Here is a 14,462-nt window from a genome sequence, read left to right on the forward strand (position 1 = left end):
AAAGGAGATGGTCACCGTATGTTGTCTTATTAGCCACAAATATGCCGAAAAAATTGGCAATAAAAGAAAAATGGAATAAGAGTTGGCTCTGTTTCGGATTAGATGGAAGTAAGGACCAAGCAACAGCAAAATTATGGCCAAACATGTTTTGCACGGAACGCCGGAAGCTGTCTTTTGATTTCAAAAATTTAGGATGGGGACCCCTCCTCCCTCCCCCTCTCCATCTCAAAATGAAACAATGAAAAAAATCCACAGCTTCAGTGACAGTCTCAAAGTGATTTACCTTCTTGATAAGAAGAATATGGAAGCACAGAAGTTGAGCAAGCGGTACAGTCGCGATCATTGCTAGTATGGTGCAAGTAGCCTGTAATAAGTCAAAGTATCACCATCAGAATAGTAATATGTAATTTAAACATTAAACGTTGTAAATAAATTTTCGCTTCATGCCTCAGTGCAGTAAACATGTACTTGATAGGAAAATTATATGAACTCACCACAACAATTACAAATGCTACAGTTGAGAAGCTGCTTCCTAACTTTGTGTCAATCTGTCTTGAGAACTCCCCTCGCTTCACAATGCAGAGAATTATCACAAGGGTTCCTGACAACCACTGCACCACAAGCTGCCCAAGGTGGACAAACCATGGAGACCTGTCAATGATCAACCAGAATAAAAGGGACACGGAAAAAAAATCTAACTACAAGCAATTGCTAGTTGGTTGCATAAGTTATGATGGCTATGAAGTTATGATTTCCCCATCTCAGTGCAACTGAAGGTGAATGCAGTTACAGGGTAGCTATCATTGTTCTTATTACACTCTTTTGACTTTTGAGATCCCATTGTGGTCAACTCATAGAGAGGCCCACACTTACCAGGAGAACGGCACAAGACATTAGAATGAAGAACCCTTTGTAGTTCCTTTTCCCGACGCAATTGTTGAGCCACTGTGAGAGAGCACGAACATCAGGGAAAATAGGAACGTTGCATTCTTGAAAGGAAGCAGGGATATGAATAACAGGGCAGAGAACATTGAAAATGTATCTTACTCTGCAATGGTGATCAAAGCCATCAACACACTTGTCGCACACCCTGCAATGCTTACTGTTCTTCAAAACCTACATAAACACATACGAAGGTTTGTAATGACATGTCGCAAAAAAGGTGAAGAAGTCATGCCATTCCCCGTAAGATAGAGCGACCTAGTGTAGCAATAACATTTGATTCAAACTAGTACTGCACACCATCTTGTATGTCCGACTACAACCTACTAAAATTACATCGAATATCCTGACATCTAGTCCAAATTCATTGGCACTTGGCACACTAAGCACAACTTGGTGGAAACATGTAAAGACAACATGTTGCGAAATTGCCCAATAATGTTGGATATGCCGGAGACATCGATTAGCCATACCTCGGCTTCACATAAGCTGCAGAAGAACATGCCCTCCTCGCTCATGTTCTCTTCAGAATGCTGGTCATCAGGATGGAGGCATCTCTTGAACAAGCATGAAAAGGGCAAACAGACTAAGCAGAGCAGTTGAGAGCATCTGGGCCAAGAAGGCGAGTCCTTCCTCTCGAGCATGCTGCTCAGCTTCTCGCTGTTGTCAGCAGCATGAAGGCCGTGGTCCGAGTCCATGTGGGAGTGGGAGTGGGACTGCCGCCCTTCCTTGTCCAGCCTCGAGTGCAGCCTGGTCGGCTTGCAGATGCCGGGGTCGCCGGGGTTGGTGGCGGCGCACCAAATGTAGAGCGTGACGACGCACGTAATCTGCAGGTGATTTGGTGCAGCAGTCAGTGAGTGAGTCCGTCAGTTAGGAGGCACCGGACCGGATCTGTTGAAAGCTGGGGAGGGGCGGGGGTTGGGGAAGGTGGGTCGGCTCACCAGCGGGGTGTAGAGGCCCATGGCGACGTACTGGGAGGTCTGGCTCCCGACGAAGGGCAGGAAGAAGACGTAGAAGGCGAAGCCCAGCGCGGCGAAGACGGCTATCGCCACCACCTGCAGCGGGTGGTACGGCAGCTGCCACCCGTGCTTCCTCATTGCCCCCAGCGGCTTCTGCTTCTTGTCCGGGGAGGAGGAAGAGGGAGGCGGCAATGTCCGCCCGGGGCTACCGAGGGGCGGCGAGCAGGTCCATCTGGTACGGTGTGCTCTCTCTCAGTCCCACTTTCCCCCTTCCGGAAGGCAGGCGAGCGCTCCGCTCCAGCGCGCAGGACCAGAGCGGCGGGGGAGCGACGAAAAAGGCTTGGTTTTTGTTACTTGTCTGGTTGTTTTTGGCCGGCGAAGGGGATGGAAATGGGGGTTTCGCCGACCTCCGATAATGGAGAGGCGGGGAGGGGAGGAGCGGGGGAGAGATTAGAATGGCATCCAATGCGTGCGCCGTCTCGTCTCGTCTCGTCTCGGGGAGAATGACGACGGAGGCGGACTGCGCAGTCGTCCGTCCGGAGCTTGTAATTAATTGTGGGGGAGGGTGTCAGTGTTTGCCTGGCTTTGCGCCTTGGGTTCCTGTGCTCGCTTCACTGCGCCCATGCTTTTATTACTCGCGCTCCTGACCTTTGTCTGCACCGTGGTCCGTGGACGGTGTTTTTCGCCACGCCACGGCCATGCTCGGAGCAATTGCTTCCCGCAGAGAAGATGGCCAGAAAGCTCTCGCCGGAGAGGAACCTTGCGTCGTGATCCATGATCAAATTGTACTACGTAAAATGTGCTCCGTCGGAGTGGACAGAGAAACAAAGCATGGCAGACAAAAATAGGGTGCGCCGATCGATCGAATGAGGAGGAAAATCGCAGCGATCTCACATGACCTGCTACTACGAGCCTATTCCTCGCGCGCAATGCGCTAGACCCAAGTAAACAAACATGCAGGCTTGGGTGGGTGCGAGTGTGTCCAAAAAAAAACGTCGCGGGAGCACGCACGGAATCTCTTTTCGCACGCTGAGCCGAGCGAGCAGACAGTCAGACACCACCAGCTTTTGGCTGCCTCAAAAGGAGGAAAGAATTCCTTATTTAACATTATCTTAAATTTCGTTTTCTTATTTGACATCAAAAAACTTTTTCCTCCCTATCTAGCAACGAGTCTAAATTTTATGCATATTATGACATTTTTGTGCATTTTGAGACTAAATAACACCGGAAAAGACTCTTTTACCCTTCATGTGGTATGTGTGTGCATAGGGCAATAGCACATACATAGCATCAACGCAAGGACAGTAGCACACACGTAGCAACAAGCTAGTGATTTATTCCCTGCTTACTCACGGCCCTGTGGTCTCCTTAACTATCTATTTTCTCCTGCGGAACTCCTAACTGCGTGCATAATTTATTTTTGGATCTGTCCGATGATTGCATGCGTGAAAATTGGAGAAGAGATAAAATCACCACGCTGCATTGGTAGGGCTTTTTGTTAGGCAATCCATTCGTGGGCCTTTTTTATCTTTACTGTAGATCGATTAGGGCAAAAATTAAGGAGTCAGATAGGTAGAACAAATTACACCTAATACCTTTTGGTAATGCATAAACACGCATGCACGCAACAGCACGCGTGCCCACACACACATGCACCTACACACCCACTAGCAAATACACACGTACACATGAAGTAGCAGACACACACGCGCACACTGACACGCACAGACACTCAGCAGTAGCACACACATACACGTACACGCGCACTCACGTAACAGCACACACATGCACACAAACATACCATTTGAGGACAAAAGAGTCTTTTCAGGTGTCATTTTGGTTTAAAATGAACAAAAATATTATAAAAGGTATAAAATTTAGACTCGTTGTTAGATAGGGAAGAAATTATTTATGAATGTCAAATAGGGCATAAAATTTAAACTCGATGTTAAATAAGGAATTCTCTTCAAAAGGAGCTATGTGTGTGTGTGTCCTCGTCGCTTTTCCCTTCCCGTGGGGATGGTGGTCAAACGGAATGGAATGCCAAACTGGCGCGCCGCTGCTTCGTTTCGTCTCGTCTCGTCTCGTCTCGCTCTCGCATGTGACCCCGTCCGGGCGGGGCGGCCATGGGCGTTCCTGCCTGGTCCATCACGTGCACATGCTACGTTGGCTGCTAGCACCGGTGATACTGTGTCTGGATGGACATGGTCACGCACGTGCTGTGTCAGAAATGGTGGCGGCCCGTTTTGGGTTACATGCCGACGCCGTCACGAGTGGCTGGCTGCAACACGCACCACGTACTACTTGCGTCGCATTCGCGCACGCGCCTCATTATTATTAGAAGGCCAAAACCAGCATGTATACATACTTATATAAAAAAAAGCCAAAAGTTAGGGCTGGAATTCGAGCCGAGTCCTCAACTCGCTAGAGCTCGTTTAGTTACCGAGCTAGCTCGACTCGACTCGTTACTATAACGAGCTTAAACCCAAGATTGACTCGTATAACTCGTGAACTGGCTCGTTTAGCTTGTTAAGCTTGTTAAAGATATGAACATAAAACCCTCAAAATGGTAAAATTGATTATGTATATATTAAACATATATATCACTAAACAATTGTAATTTCCTTGTAACGCATGAGTCTTCTAGGCGGATGGGCCTTTAATGGTTGGGCTTTGTGTTGTGCGCCTGGAACGTAGGGTGCTGGGTGGCTTATCTTTTTTTGTATTGGGAGTGGCTGATTTTTTGTACCGAGTCTAACGAGTTACACGAGTACTCGTGAGATTGGCTCGTTTAACTTGGTCTATAAACGATCTTAAACTAAAGCTTGGCTCGACTCGTTATTCTTCGAGTTCGAGTCGATTCGAGCCGAGTCACGAACTACTCGTTTAGCTCGCGAGCTTCGACCTTTTTTTCCAACCCTACCAAAAGTCTAGAATACAAAAGACCAAAGATCACCATTAATATAACTCTAACACCTTCCTCAAACTCATGGTGGATCCACAACTCGAAGTTTAAAAGGATGAAATTCATGTTGCGCTCTAGTCTGGACCTCGTGAAGAAGTCTGCTAACCGTAACTCGGAAGGCACGTAGTGAAGAGTAATAATATGATCTTGCACAATAGCGCGCACAAAAAAGGCATCAACACTAATATGCTTGGTAAGTTCATGCTTCATGGGGTCCCGCACAATAGCAATTATACTGTCTAACAAGAGGATGGTAGATGCAGTAACAGAAACACCAAAATCCTTCAGCAACCATTGTAATCAAGTCACCTTTGCCGTCATAAGAATCATAGCCCGCAACTCGGTCTGTACACTCGAACGAGAAACTGCAGTCTGTTTCTTTGTCTTCCAGACAATGAGAGAATCACCAAGAAAAACACAGTAAGCAGAAAGTGAGCGACGATATGAAGGATCATTAGCCCACGTATCATCCGAATAGGCCTGGAGTTGTAACGAGGGAAAAAAAGACGATGAAAGATCGTGACATGAATATATTGTGAAACACGAAGAAGGTGACTATAGCAAACTGAAGTGGGAGCAGAAACAGACTGACTAAGAATGTGGACATGATAGAGGATATTCGGACGAGTGACAGCAAGATACACAAGCCTCCCAACAAGATGACGATAACGCGTCGGATCAGACAAGGGCTCACCATCAAAAGCGTGAAAGTGAACATTGAGCTCCATAGGAGTCTCAACAATGTGCTCATCACTAAGAGATGCACGAGCAAGTAGTTCCTGGATACACTTTTCTTGGAAAAAAAAAGCCATCAGAGGTGGAGAAAACCTCGATCCCAAGAAAGTAACGAAGAGGACCAAGATCAAACATAAGAAACTGCTCAGTGAAATGGGCCTTGACAAATGCAATGCACTTAGAATCATCGCTAGTGATGATCATGACATCAACATACAGAAGAAGAAGAGTGTGACCACGAGTAGAAAGATGTACAAACAATGTTGGATCCTAAGCACGGGGCGAAAAACCAGCTGAAGTGACCACATAGGAAAAATGCTCAAACCAAGCGTGGGGGGCTTGCTTAAGGCCATAGAGAGAGCGACGAAGACGACAAACCATGCCATCAGGAACTGAATACCCAGGTGGCGGTTGCATATAAACCTCCTCACGCATCTCATCATCAAGAAAGACATTCTTAGCATCAAGCTGAGACACAGACCAGTGGCGAATAGAGGCCACAGCGAGAAGTGTGCGGATAGTGGTCATATGGGCCACAGGAGCAAAAGTCTCATCATAATCTTGACCATGCTCCTGCTGAAAACCACGAGCCACAAGATGAGCTTTATAACGCTCAAGAGAACCATCAGAGCGAGTCTTAATCTTATAGACCCACTTGCAAGTGATAGGACGAACACAGGGAGGAAGAGAAACTAGATCCCACGTGCCGGTGCACTCAAGGGCAGCAATATCCTCTGCCATCGCAAAATGCCATTCATGCTGAACAACGACATCTCAATAAGAAGTCGGCTCAAGCACAATCGAAAGACCATAGCGAGAAGGAGAATATCGGTGGGGCGGACAAGGCTAAGAACAAAAAACATTGCATGGAAAACAAACAAAAATCTACCCGTGCATATCATCTACGCATAGACCTGGCTCTGATACCACTGTTGGGAAGCGTTGCATGGAAAAACAAATCTATGCACACGCAAGATCTATCCATGGAGATGCATAGCTACGAGAGGGGGAGAGCATCTTCATACCCTTGAAGATCGCTAAGCAGAAGCGTTTATGAACGCGGTTGATGTAGTCGTACACCTTCACGATCCGTCCCGATCAAGTACCGAACGTACGACACCTCCACCTTCAGCACATGTTTAGCTCGATGACATCCTCACCTTCTTGATCCAGCAAGAGGGGCAAAGTAGTAGATGAGTTCCGACAGCACGACGGCGTGATGACGGTGTCGGTGAAGAACAATCTTCGCAGGGCTTCGCTAAGCACAACGGAAACTATGACAGAGCATAAACTAGAGGGACGGGGTTGTCGACACATGGCTTAGTGTATCTTCATGTGTCTTGGGTGCTAGCCCTGCCCCTCTATTTATATGTTGAGCCCTGGAGTCGAAACTTGGAGTAAAAGCCTCCTTAAAGTCGGTTTTGCCCGCTAGAAAGAGTCCTTCTCGGACTTCCAGGACCACACGCCATAGTCCTTGGCATCTGGCCCAGACGCCATGGGCCTTAGCGTCTGGCCCAGGGGTAGACGCCAAGGTCTCTGGCGTTTAGCCCCTGGCCTCCGCAAAACTCCTTTTGCACTGACCTAAAGCCCCGTGGGCTTTACCCCTTGGCCTAACCATATCATCCTATATATCAATCTTTACCTCCGGACCATTTCGGAGCTCCTCATCATGTCCGTGATCTCATCCGGGACTCCAAACAACATTCATTCACCAACATACATAACTCATATAAAACTATATCGTCAACGAGTTAAGCGTGCGGACCCTACGGGTTCGTGAACTATGTAGACATGACCGAGGCACCTCTCTGGTCAATAAACAATAGCGGAACCTGGATGCCCATATTGGCTCCTACATATTCGAAGAAGATCTTTATCGGTCGAACCTTTATGGCAACATACGTAATTCCCTTTGTCCATCGGTATGTTACTTGCCCAAGATTCGATCGTCGGTATCTTCATACCTAGTTCAATCTCGTTACTGGCAAGTCTCTTTACTCGTTCCATAATACATCACCTCGTGACTAACTCCTTAGTCGTTTGCTTGCAAGCTTATGATGTGTATTACTGAGAGGGCCTAGAGATACCTTTCCGATACTCGGAGTGACAAATCCTAATCTCGATCTATGTGTAGCGCCAGACCTCAAACAGTCTGATCTCTGTGCTCCGGTGTCATCCCTAGATCAGTAATGCTGACACCACACAGTACTCGGAGGATTTATAGCAGAGTAGCAATTACACACTTATTACATCGAGTGTCTCAAAAGAGAACTTATTACAATAAATATGGCTTAAGGCCATCTAATAATGATAACAACGGAAGGCTTGGAAGGTAAGTGAGTCCATCAACTCCAACGGCATCACTGAGTATAGAACCACGACCTAAAACTCCTTAATCGTCGTCTGAAAAGTCTACAACATTAACGTTGCAGCCCGAAAACGGGTCAGCACATGGAATATGCTGGCAAGGTAACACATAGAGAATAATGGAATGCAACAGCTATACTATATGCATATTTGGCTGGTGGAAAGCTCTATGGTTACTGTTTTTGCGTAAAGCCAATTTTTCCCTACTTCAAAGGAATAAAATTAATTACTCTCATGGTGGTTGTTAAACATTGAGAATGGTTGACAGCATTCTCAATCCCAATTAAATAACATCATTAAAACCCATCAAAATTAATTTAGAGTAACATGTTGAGATTCACATGAAAATCCAGGTACTAGGTACTCAAGATGTCCATAACCGAGGACACGGCTAACCATGATTGGTTTATTACACTCTGCAGAGGTTTGCACACTTTTCCCCACAAGACTCGATCGCCTCCGTTTGGTTTCTCGCACTACATGGTGTTTGAGAAGACGGATGACCGAGACATAGTCTTTCAGAAGCGCTAGCACCTTACGATCGGGTAGACCGTACCACCTACATCCCCTACATCTGCTAGTCTACCACTGTAAGAGTTCGCACAACTTAGTCAACTATGCCAGAGCCCATAATGGCTTGTGGCTGCACACGGAAGTTTCTAGTATGAATAATCTCATGATCCCTTTGAGCCTGGGTGGCGGTCCAAAGAAAACAGGCAAGTCCTGGTAACCCCAGGTGCCTCAATCCACCCAGATGTGTGTTAGGTTGCCACCTTAGATAAATCATTAATTAACAATCTCACATCCGTCATGGATTTCACTCACCCAATCCACGTCTACTAGCATAGCATGGCATAATAAGCAAACGTAGAAGTAACTCCCAAAGGTTTGATAATAAACAGGAGGTAATAGGTACTACCTCATCTACTTCCCATCCCACAATTTAATTAGATCCTATTCATGCAATGTGTGAAGATTGATCTAATGCAGTAAAACTGGGTTGTAGAAAAGGTATGATCAAAGTGTTACTTGCCTTGCTGATGATCCGCGTAACCTAGAGATTCAATGTAACAGGCGGCGCACTCCGGGTATTCTACAGCAGACAAACAAACAAGTATACAATAAATACTCATCTAATGCACAGGTAAAACTCAAATAGAGGATCTAACCAGAAAGTTCAACTTAAGAACCCTGGTTGGCAAAAAGAATCAAATCGAACGAAGCAAAAGAGATCAAACGGCGAAAGAAAACAACTTCGTTCTAGTAATCTGGATCTAGGGCAAATTTTACAGTAGCAAAAACTTGTTTAAGTTGATTATTCAGAAAGAGGGTTTCGAGACGAAACTCCAGGCGCTTGAATCGCCTGATTCCGATAAACGAGCGAAAAGTTATACTAAAACAAAAATCGGATCAAAAATCGCGATCAGAAAATAACCGCGGAAAAATCCGACGAAAAAGAAAAACGACGAATAGATTTTTTTTAAACAGCACGGAAAACGAGGCGGCGGCGAACCTCGGGCGGCGCGCACTCCGGCGAGTCGGCGGTGGCGGGCGGCGGCGGCGGCTAGAGGCGGCGGGGCTGGGGCTAGGGTTAGGGTTTGCTGGCGGCGGCTGTTGGGCTCTTTGGGCCCCGGGGTGGCGGCTTATAAAGCCCCCGGCCAGGGAGTCCTGGCCGAGTACGGCCCAAAGTCGGTTTCCCGTTTTTTTAAATCCGCTCGGAAGAAAAATAAAAAGAAATACTAAACGGACTCCAAAAATCACGAAATAAATTTTGCGGTTCCTAAAATCAAGCCCGATAAAGTGAACATTTATCTGGGCCCAAACTACAACTTTGAAAAACGCGCATTTTTCCTAAATTCAAATAAAAATACCGAAAAACTCCGAAATAAATTTATTTGATTTTTTTATTAAATCCTCAATATTTCTATATTTTGGGAAAGTCATTTTATTCCCTCTCTCATATTTTTGTAATAGAAATAATTGATGATAAAATAAATAAAATCAAATGATCCTGTTTACATAATTTGAGAAAACTCAAATATGTAAATAACGAAATCCCCAACTCTCTCCGTGGGTCCTTGAGTTGCTTAGGATTTTCTAGGATCAAAACCAAAAGCAAAATAAAATATGATATGCATGATGACCTAATGTATAACATTCCAAATTGAAAATTTGGGATGTTACAACCTACCCCCCTTAAGATGAATCTCGCCCTCGAGATTCAGGTTGGCTAGAAAATAGGTGAGGGTGGTCTTTGAGCAAATCTTCCTCTCGCTCCCAGGTGGCTTCATCCTCCGTGTGGTGGCTCCACTGAACTTTGCAAAACTTGATAACCTTGCTACGAGTAACTCGGCTGGCAAACTCGAGGATCTTGACTGGTTTCTCCTCGTAGGTCAAATTGTTATCCAACTGAATTGCTTCTAATGGCACTGTGTCTCTCAAAGGTATGTCAGCCATCTCCGCGTGACACTTCTTCAACTGAGAAACGTGGAACACCTCATGCACTCCGGCCAATCCTTCTGGCAATTCCAACTTGTAGGCCACTTCTCCCATACGCTCCAAAACTCGATATGGTCCTACAAATCGTGGCGCTAACTTCCCCTTAACTCCAAAACGCTTAATCCCTCGAAGTGGGGATACTCGAAGATAAGCTCTATCTCCGACTTCGTAAATTGTCTCCTTGCGTTTAGAATCTGCGTAGCTCTTCTGCCTGGACTGGGCTACCTTGAGCCTATCGCGAATCAACTTCACCTTCTGTTCAGACTCCTTAATCAGATCTGGTCCAAACAACTGGCGGTCTCCAACTTCGTCCCATGACAATGGCGTCCTGCACCTCCTTCCGTACAAAGCTTCGAAAGGTGCCATCTTCAAACTGGTCTGATAGCTATTATTGTAAGAAAACTCTGCATATGGCAAATTATCGTCCCAACTAGATCCATAATCTAGCGCACAAGCTCTCAGCATATCCTCCAAAATCTGATTGACTCTCTCGGTCTGTCCATCTGTCTGTGGATGAAAAGTTGTACTAAATTCTAGCCTAGTACCTAAAGTCTCATGCAACTGCTTCCAGAACTTTGAGGTAAACTGGGTTCCTCTATCTGATACAATACTCCTCGGAACTCCATGCAGACATACGATCCTGGTCATGTATATCTTCGCCAACTTAGCACTGGTGTAAGTGGTCTTTACTGGGATAAAATGAGCTACCTTCGTCAATCGATCAACTATAACCCAAATCGAGTCATAGCCTGAATGAGTCCTTGGTAATCCCGTGATAAAATCCATGCCTAGCTTATCCCACTTCCATTCGGGTATCGGCAATGGTCGCAACAATCCTGCTGGCTTCTGATGCTCTGCTTTTACTCTCTGACATACATCACAAACTGCTACATACTCCGCAATATCCTTCTTCATTCCGGTCCACCAGAAAATATCCTTCAAATCCAAATACATCTTGGTATTTCCTGGGCGAATCGAATACTGTGAATCATGTGCCTCTTGTAGAATCAACTTCCTGATCTCCGGATTACTGGGCACATAAACACGATCTTCAAACCATAGAGTGTCGTGCTCATCCTCACGAAATCCTTTAGCTTTTCCTTTGCTCAGCTTCTCCTTTATATCGGCAATCTCTTTGTCAGTTTTCTGAGCTTCTCTGATTCTATCCATCAAAGTTGACTGAATCCCAATGCTGCTACATAGCCTCTCGGAACTATTTTCAAACATAGTTCACGAAAATTTTCTGCTAACTCCTTGGGTATTTCTCCCGTTATTAACGTATTGACATGGCTCTTACGGCTTAACGCATTAGCTACTACATTAGCTTTTCCGGGATGATAATGTAATTTCATATCATAATCCTTGATAAGCTCCAACCATCTCCTTTGTCTGAGGTTCAACTCCTTCTGTGTGAAAATGTACTTCAAACTCTTATGATCCGTGTACACCTCACAATGGTTTTCAAATGAGAAAATGTCTCCATGTCTTCAATGCATGCACTACGGCTGCTAACTCCAAATCATGCGTAGCATAATTCGATTCGTGGGGCTTCAGTTGTCGTGAAGCATACGAAACAACTCTTTCTTCCTGCATAAGCACTGCTCCAAGTCCTCGACGTGAAGCGTCACAATACACCTCATAATCCTTGGTTTGATCTGGCAAAATCAACACTGGTGAAGTAACCAAACGTTTCTTCAACTCCTGGAAACTAGCCTCACACTCCTCAGTCCATTTGAACTTAGTATCCTTCTTCAGCAACTCCGTCATAGGCTTTGCAATCCTTGAGAAATTCTCAATAAATCTCCGGTAGTATCCTGCGAGTCCAAGAAAACTCCGGATCTCTCCAACTGTTGTTGGTGCTTCCCACTTGGTCACGGTTTCAACTTTAGCGGGATCTACCGCTATACCTTCTCCAGATATAACGTGTCCGAGGAATCCTACTTCCTTCAACCAAAATTCACATTTGCTGAACTTGGCGTATAATTGGTGTTCTCTGAGCTTTCCAAGTACCAAACGCAAATGCTCCTTATGCTCCTCTTCATTCTTCGAATAAACCAGAACATCATCAATGAACACTACGACGAACTTATCCAAAAACTCCATAAACACTTTGTTCATCATGTTCATAAAATAGGCAGGTGCGTTAGTCAGTCCAAATGACATAACGGTATACTCATATAGTCCATATCTTGTGGTGAATGCTGTCTTAGGTATATCCTGTTCTCGAATCTTCAACTGGTGGTATCCTGATCGCAAATCGATCTTGGAAAACACTTTAGCTCCTTGCAACCGATCAAACAGATCGTTGATCATTGGTAGTGGGTACTTGTTCTTGATCGTTACTTCGTTCAATCCTCGATAATCAACAACCATCCTTAACGATCCATCCTTCTTCTCCACTAGAAGTACTGGTGATCCCCAAGGCGAAGAACTTGGGCGAATATATCCCTTATCCAGTAACTCCTTAATCTGCTTCTTAATTTCCACCAAATCTTTTGCTGGCATCCTATATGGTCTATTTGATATTGGCCCAGTGCCTGGCAAAAGCTCAATCAGAAACTCAATGTCTCTATCCGGTGGCATGCCTGGCAACTCTTCGGGAAATACATCAGGAAAATCCTTTACCACTGGTACTTCCTCCTGCACAACTCCTATTAGGCAGTTTACTTGGGTCCTCTTTGGTACATGCCGGGATACATACTTGATCCTTCTCCCTTCTGGTGTGGTAAGCAAAATTGACTTACTAGCACACTCAATATTCCCTTCATACTTTGATAACCAATCCGTGCCTAATATCACATCCAATCCTTGAGATTCCAATACTATTAGGTATGAGGGAAAAACATAGTTACCAATCCTTAATGGTAACCGATCACACCATAGACTTGCCACATACTCTGCTCCTGGCGAGGTTACTAACATGGGTGACCTAAGGGCTTGGGTTGGTAGGTTATACTTATCCACAAATCCCCTTGATATGTAAGAATGCGATGCACCAGTATCAAAAAGAACGAGTGCAGTAAATGACTTAACCAAAAACTTACCTATTACTGCATCGGGCTGAGCTTCAACCTCCTCCACATTAACGTGGTTCACCTGTCCCCTGTTGAAAGGGTTCGGCTTCTTCCCAGAACTTCCATGGCCGTTTTGGCCTTCAGGACATTCATTTGCAAAATGTCCTGGCTTCGAACACTTATAGCAAGTGACATGGCTCAAGTCCTTCTTGGCTGGGGTTGATGGGGTGCTGCGGTTCTGTCCATTGCTTCCTCCATTCCCATTACCATTCTTGGTGCCATTGTGATTGTGCGAGCTACCTACTCCGTGGGTATGCTGAAAATGTCCTCCTGGCCTAGGGGTAAAACGAGGCTTCTGCTGAGCTCCTGAATTATACTTTCCTTGTCCATACTTCCTCTTGCGGTTCTCAATTTGCTGCTGCTTCCCTTCAATCATAAGAGCATGATCTACCAACTCCTGGTAGTTGTTGAAGGTGGCTACCATCAACTGCATACTCAACTCATCATTCAGTCCTTCCAGGAATTTCTCCTGCTTAGCTGCATCTGTAGCAACGTCATCTGGGGCATAACGTGCTAGCTTACTAAACTCCTCCACATACTAGCCAACTGTCCGTCCTCCTTGGCGCAAGTTACGAAACTCACGCTTCTTCATGGCCATTGCTCCTGCTGAAACATGGGCAGTACAAAAAGCCTGCTGAAACTGGTCCCATGTGACAGTGTCGACTGGGAAAGTGGCTGTGAAATTCTCCCACCAAGATGCTGCGGGTCCTTCTAACTGATGTGCGGCAAACTTAACCTTCTCCACATCTGTGCATCCTGCTGTGGTCAACTCCCTAGCTATCTTGCGGAGCCAATCATCTGCTACTATCGGCTGGGTGCTACTGGAAAACACCAGCAGATTCAGCCTAAGAAAACGGGCTAAGTGGTCAACAGGTGGTGGTGGTGGTGGGTTGTTGTTGTTGTTCCCTTGATTCTGAACTA

At 45.5% G+C, this 14,462-nt stretch overlaps 1 protein-coding gene across 1 annotated transcript in view; it reads right to left on the reverse strand.

The window, feature by feature from the left end:
• Nucleotides 1–2,466, reverse strand: part of LOC125554850 (probable protein S-acyltransferase 22) — a 4,142-nt gene extending 1,676 nt beyond the window's left edge. Inside the window, exons 1-6 of the mRNA XM_048718248.1 lie at nt 1,884–2,466; nt 1,416–1,769; nt 1,048–1,116; nt 874–945; nt 495–623; nt 16–364 (exon numbers count right to left, since the gene is read on the reverse strand). Coding sequence (XP_048574205.1) covers nt 16–364; nt 495–623; nt 874–945; nt 1,048–1,116; nt 1,416–1,769; nt 1,884–2,039 — 1,129 coding nt within the window. The 5' untranslated portion in view covers nt 2,040–2,466. The remainder of the gene's footprint in view (nt 1–15; nt 365–494; nt 624–873; nt 946–1,047; nt 1,117–1,415; nt 1,770–1,883) is intronic.
• Between the last annotated feature and the right edge of the window lie 11,996 nt (nt 2,467–14,462).

The sequence above is a fragment of the Triticum urartu genome, chromosome 4, assembly GCF_003073215.2.
Source record: "Triticum urartu cultivar G1812 chromosome 4, Tu2.1, whole genome shotgun sequence".
In the NCBI taxonomy this organism is placed as follows: Eukaryota; Viridiplantae; Streptophyta; class Magnoliopsida; order Poales; family Poaceae; genus Triticum; species Triticum urartu.